Raw genomic sequence first — 6,736 nt, 5'->3', positions numbered from 1 at the left:
TACTTTGGATATTGTGAGGGACCACAAATCCAACCAGGAAACTGCCTGGAATGCTGCCATAGCGGTAGATTCCAGGGCAAGTGCCTTCCTGCTGCTGAGAACCATAAGGTTCTCCGACAGGAGCTGCTGCAGGGACACACCTGGAGTCAGCCTCGCTAACTCCGGGTTAACCTGTTTCGGCAGTATCGGGTCTTCCGATGGCACGTAGAATCGCCTCTGCCGCTGTAGAGGAGGAGGAAGCAGCTTAGAGGACCGTCCGGATTTTAGCGAGTCCTCCCCGTCCGAGACGAGATTCTCCACCTGATCCAGGACTGAGTCCGCAAGCTCCGATCGTGGCAACCCCATCGTCATTTTGGCTCCCTCTTGGGACCCCAAAATGACTCGAGCCGGGACGTGGGCTCTGCTGGTGGTAGCGGCGATCCTTCCGCGCCAGGTCATTATGCAGACGCATCAGCTAATGACCTCTGCGAAGTCCTCTGTATCTCAGGGGCGTACAGCGTCTTGTGGAGTAGGACCGTCCAGTCCCTCCAGCAAGAGCATCCCTCGATACTCCTCCTTCAGAAGGAGGAACAGCGACAGACCCCTGACGGTCGCCTCCAACTACTTGCGCGTACGTCTGGTCGGTCCTAAGACCGTGCCTGAGCCGTACGGCGTCATAGCGGGTCACGAGCGGGCGCACCTCTCGTGATCGCTCCTTGGTACCTCGCTCCTCCCGGTATAGCCCGAGGAGGTTGAAGGTACGGGAGAGGCAGACCTGACGCTCCCCCCACGCTCGCTGGCAGGACCAGCGTGCGTGGAGGGCTGCTGCCGATCGTCAACCCGCGGTGACGGTCTAGCAGTAGGCCTAGCGTCGCCGCTCGCCTGGGGCGATTGGCTCGGCTGAGCACGTCGAGACCGCTCTCTAGCGTCAGGCGAGCTGCCGCTGGTCACCGTCTCTCCCGCCCGGTCCCATCGGGAGCGGCGGACGGGTGACCTGCTAGGCTCCCTTTCGCGTCGAGACCGGCCAGCGTCCTCTCGGCGCGTTCAAACCGCTGGTACCAGCCGTGGCTGGTACCGGTCGGCCGTGGGGACTCCTTCCTCGCCTCAACCCGTGGCCGGTCAGCGACCGTCACGTCAGCCCGAGCAGCGGTTGGTCGCTGCGAGAGCGCCACTGGCCTGGCGAGAGTCGTGTGCACGACTCTCGCCAGTCTTCTGCTGCCGCCGTGCCGCTGTCTTGACGGCGAGCGAGCTCGGGACGTCGAAACTTTGGCTGGACGGTCCTCTTTAGAAGAGCGTCCACGTCGGTGCTTCTCGCGAACGAGAAGCGGCCGAGACGGAACCTGGTTTAGCGGCAGAACCACTAGCACCAGGTGAGGACACACCAGCCGAGGCTGATGCACCTCTGGTCCCCGTCGACTTCTTCTTTGCAGAAGAAGCGACGGGCCCTGCACCCGAAGGAACAGGAGGACCAGCAGAAGAGCTCCCCAGCTCTGCCTGAGCGAGCCGGGCCCTTAGAAGATCCCGAAGGAGTTCTTCTTAGGGGGGGAGGAGGCAACCTTCTTCTTCTTCGGCTGTTTGGCCTTAGAAGTCGAAGGGGAAGGAGAGGCAGCAGACGACGAAGAAGACGATGAAGACGACGACGACACCCTTCTTCCTCTTCCTCTCTTCTTCGCCAGGCTCCGCAGGACAGACGTCAGGTCTTCCATCCATGGAGAGCCGGGGCAGTTGCCGAAGCAACAGGGCCCGACTGCACCTGTCCGGAAGGACCTGAGACTGTTACAGCAACACCAGCAGCGGGAACGACAGGAACAGGTCCGGGAACAGCAGGAACAGCAGGAACATCTGAAATGGAAATTGTGTTACCTGAAAAGGAAAGAGGCGCTGGAGCGGCCACAGGTACGGCAGGCACGGCAGGTACCTCGGGAGAGCCAGGCGTCCTGTCGACAGTCACCGTCATCCGTTGGCACTGGCGGCAGGTCCAGGGGGGTTACTCTTTGGGCAGCGGAAGTCCGGGTGTCGGCAAAGGAAAAAATCCAGGTGGTGGTGGCATCGTACCTCTTGGAACGGCGGCAATTGGTTTTTGTACTGCCACCGTGGGTGTCACCGACATTATATGTGGCGTATATACAAGATGTGGTGGCATCTCATACGCAGGGGTAGTTAATGTGGTAGTCGTGGTGGTCACCGCACCATGAGTGACCACGGCCGACCCCGCCAACCGCTGTAGCAACCCTGGATGCTGGGCACTCCCTGCAGTCCAGCGACTCCCACACCTGTCCCAAGTCGTCCTTCGCTGATGGCACACCTGCGGAAGCAAACAGTCGGGTTAATAGGAGGGGCTTCCCGCGCCTGGGGGGCGAAACACCCCCCCCCAGAGCGGACAGAAGACCCCGAATACAGCTGTACGTCCGGTAGCGGGCGCCCTCCTCCACACTCGACGGATCGAGAGAGGAAAAGGACTCCGCTACCCCCACCCCCCCCGCAGGGGAAGGCGCAAACCGTGGGGGATGGCCAGGGAGGCAGGAAAGAGGACGAAGTGTCCGTCACCAAAGGAGTCACTGGACTTTCCGATGACTTCTTGGCCGGCCTAAGTCTCTTCCTGCCCTCGTACAGCACCCACTGCGCCTCGGACCAGTTCATACAAACCACACATGGGGTTCGTTGCGGGAGCACTCTCGCCCTCGACAACGAGTACAAACCTCGTGGGGGTCCACCTCAACAAATGACCTGAACCCCCCACATTTACGTCCCTCCAGCCCGGGACACACTCTACGGGCGACTGGAGGGCGCGGTGATATCTCAATCTCCTCTAATTCACTCATTGCAATTCAATTGAATAGAGAAAAAGTACTTACAATCACTCCTGATATACAGAAGAGAAAACAAATACTCAAGGTTGAAGCAAACGACAAGCGGGCAGAGCGATGGCGAAACACGTCCTTCCCACACACGGCCGAAAGCAAAAGTGATTTGTTTACCTCCCAGTCGCGCGCGCGCGACGATCGGACAAGCAGTTAACTACCGTTCTCCCCTTGTTCGAAGCTTACGACGTTCAGCTGCCGCTAGCTACTTCCATATTGTTAAAGGACGAGGGTTTTGTATTACGTATCGGAACAAACAACGTTTTGTTGCCTATATTACTGAAAGTATGAAACTTTTATTCCCTGAGTCATGGTTTGAACTGAATTCATTCTTACCTTGTAATCGGTGGCTTTTTATCCTTACTGCCATCACAACTGAAACTCCACAGTGCTTATTTGATTGTTATTATACACATTTTGGTCTCAATTCACTCCACATTGCACTTTAAACAAGTTGCTGTTCCTGGTTCCTAAGCGCGCGCGCCACAAACACAGTTACGAACAGCAGACGACGAAACTGCAAAGTTTTATTCCCTAAATTGTTTACTTTACTCGTTATTTAGTTCAAATTTACTTTGTTATTTAAAAATTTTAATTTAATTCATGTATATTATCCTTTTTTTGCAACCAAATTACCCCGAAAAATTACAGATATTTGTAAAGTAGATATAATCAAATGTTTCTAACGTTTTCGTACACTGGCTGCCGAAAACCATAGAGGAACGACTACGGATAAGTGGATTATATCATATTTTATTTTTGCTTTTTTGTTTTTGCTAGCACTTTTCATGATTTCAGTCTATATTAGTATTTTGAATTTCTTTATAACCATATGCCAGAAATAAATGAAACCTTTAATGTTTGCATGCTAAGAATGGCAAAATCATCGTTGCCACATTAGTGGAGGCTCACACAAATGCCGATCATATTATAAACTGTTTCCAGGAATTCTAGTGTCATAGTAATGCAATAACGATAAAATTGCTTTAATATTATGGTATATATCTTCCAATACATAGCCTAATTTCACCAATTTCAACGTTTGTGTGTATCTTATACCCAGTTTGGAGGGTCAACACATACCAATTGGCAACAGAGAGAGAGAGAGACGAGAGGAAAAGAGAGAGAGATCGATGAGAGAGAGAGAGGAGAGATTGAGAGAGAGAGAGAGGAGAGAGAGAAATGAAGGCGAAGGAACGAAGAAGGAAAGGGGTGGCGGTGGAGGGGAGGGAGAGGGTAGGTGGAGCTTTTTACGCGTGTTTGTATCCATTTCTGGATAATGGAGTTTTTGTCTCTTGGTACAAGGTCAAGTGTCGTTAGTCTTTACGATTAGTGATTCACGTAACCCTTATAAATTACGGCACTGGGTGTAATGCACTATAGTAAAATCTCGTTCTGATAAGAGTGTTCGTTACAGAAATAGGCATTGCCCAACAACGTGCTTGCACTGTCTCTGAAACCCATAGTAGGTATGCTGCTTAGTGTCAATCAAGGTTTTTTTATAAAGCAAGTATTTTTTACAAGCTAGCTATTGAATAAATTTGTATTTTTTCTCAATCAAAACATATGCCCCTTAATGCTAACTTTCCTCTTTTAACTACTTTTCTGGTCTCTGCAATTCGCCCCATAATTTCTTTATGGTGGGCGAAAACAGAGGCCATGGACGAAAAAGATTGCGTCACAGCTAACGGCGATAATCCAGCATGTAAACATCTCATATATCCCAAAAAGTACATAATAAAGATAATATATGCACATTACGATTATACCAATTACATGAAGAGCTGATAATCTGCATGAATAACTGGTAAACTGTTCTGCAAGAAAGTTGAGTAAAGCAATTATTTACAATAGGTACGAAAGTCAAGATGTCATGACGTCATAATACAGGACTTAAAAGAATGTTCTAATTCCAACAAATAATTACTTAAATTTCAGTCAGAACCTAGTTACTTTTTCAATAACAAATATTTTCACATTACTAATCATCATAAATATGTAAAATATTGATGTTTTACTACCTATTTATCTAAAAAATTATCGAAGTGCACTCTTCCTCGTCGTCTTCTACCAAAACAGTTGTTTACTCGGTGAGGGAAAGTTTTCAGATTGTTGTGATGAAAGTGCCCCAGCGTCTGTGGGTACAAGTGGTGTGCATATTTATCACAGGAAATGGTTAGTTTATTGACACAAGCGACTCCGTAAACATCGAGATGGCGTCAATCTTCTAAATAGGTACTTCGAGTTGTAAGTAAAAATGTTGAACGCGTTTTGGTGAGATTTGCACTACGTTTGACACCCTTTTCACTACCCTCTGTTTAAATCTTAAAATTTGGCCTTAATTTCTAACTTTGGAGAAAATACTTACTTCGAAAGGAGAGTAGAGGTCTTTAGCTCCATTTCTCACCAACAACAAGTCACGACTGATGCCCATCTCCGATGTCAGGACGCGTTATAATGTACTTTTTTTGGGATTGTTCACGCTGATCGTACATGGTCCACTCTGTACCCTGCGGTTTTTTACCCTACTGCTATAACAAGCATAGGTTAATTTTCATAGCCTTCCCGGGGCCAGTTTTCGTATTCTTTGGCCAATAAGATAGCCTAGTGCTAGGTAGCTAGCTACTAGCCTAATTGTTTGGAAAATACGAGTGGTAGTAGGCGTATCCTAAGCAACTTTCTTCCAACGTTCTACCAATCGGCGCGTTGGCCTGTTATAGGTAGTAGGTAGTAGTATAACGGTAATTCTACAGCTAGGTAATACTACCTATGGCATGTAGATGTTACTTTTTGTCAATCTATTCTGACCTACCTAGCTTATACTACTAGGTAGGTAGTACCTATAGGGTACAGCAATCTGGGAATTTCCTGGCAAGCCACGACGTTATTATCCACCCCACTAATTGGCACACTCAAAAGGCCTACCGTGCATAACAACGACCTTAAACCATGATCTTAAAAAATATAAACAACTGCGGGTTTAGGCCAACTTACATTTGAAGACTGGATTTGCTCCTCGATAACTCTGACAATAACCGATGCGTGCGTCAGGTTCTCCTCCGCTAACATTGTCAACATCGTGATCAGAGGCTTCGAATTTAGTGTCAGGTCACTCAACGACGAACGATATTCGTCGGCTACTTCTTGAGAAGTCATCTTGGCTAAGGTGCTACTTCATGGACAGACAGCGAAAGAGTTCACAAACTCAAGTAACGTCAACATACGTTCACTCGTAACGAAAGCGCTTGCCAGACTGGATTGGGTCGGTCGGTTATTATAGAAGTTACTTGCACCACAGTACGTGAGCTTATCCTACCTAGTCTTCTTCCCAGTTTTGTCTATAAGAGACGGCGGTCAACCAAAACAAATATTTCCAACTACTATTTCAAAATTACATTTCGTAAGGAATTTCTTACACAACAACCGAATTTATCATGAAGATAAGTTATTTTGTAACTAAAATCCCAGTTATCATGTGCATACACTGTTACTGAAAATAAATGTACGTCGGTGCCGGCCTCACAAACGTATACATTCTGCCTATGGACGAATCGCCGCCAAAAAACATGAAAATAAAAGTTTGACCCTTAGAATGAAAAGAATAATTACAATGAAAAGTAGGTCATTCTAGTATTGGAGATCTCCACTAGAGGAAAGACGAAAGTCACTGCAACGTTCAATCTTTTGCTGTACGATAAGAGACACGTTCAATGTAATGGCTCAACAAATATCCGAATAACTTTGCGTATAATACATCCAACGGTTAAAGTTAACGCAAGAATAGCTATCCTATTAACTTCCTCTAATGAAGCTCAGAATAAAAGAATTCAAGAATAAACTTCTTGAATTCTTTTATTCTTTTGTTGGTCAGTATTCATTTCGTCACCTAGCTTCTT

General features: G+C 47.8%; 1 protein-coding gene across 6 annotated transcripts in view; it reads right to left on the bottom strand.

Annotated features, from left to right (window-relative positions):
• LOC135215495 (pre-mRNA cleavage complex 2 protein Pcf11-like) overlaps nucleotides 1-6,120 on the bottom strand; it is a 120,094-nt gene extending 113,974 nt beyond the window's left edge. For all 6 annotated transcript variants that reach the window (XM_064250263.1, XM_064250265.1, XM_064250266.1 and 3 more), the window contains exon 1: nucleotides 5,835-6,120. In XM_064250263.1, coding sequence (XP_064106333.1) covers nucleotides 5,835-5,996 — 162 coding nt within the window. In that variant the 5' untranslated portion in view covers nucleotides 5,997-6,120. The remainder of the gene's footprint in view (nucleotides 1-5,834) is intronic.
• Nucleotides 6,121-6,736: the final 616 nt, after the last annotated feature.

Source organism: Macrobrachium nipponense, chromosome 5 (genome assembly GCF_015104395.2).
Source record: "Macrobrachium nipponense isolate FS-2020 chromosome 5, ASM1510439v2, whole genome shotgun sequence".
NCBI classification, from domain to species: domain Eukaryota; kingdom Metazoa; phylum Arthropoda; class Malacostraca; order Decapoda; family Palaemonidae; genus Macrobrachium; species Macrobrachium nipponense.
Note: the sequence above shows the minus strand (reverse complement) of the source record. Positions and strands in the feature narration are given on the sequence as shown.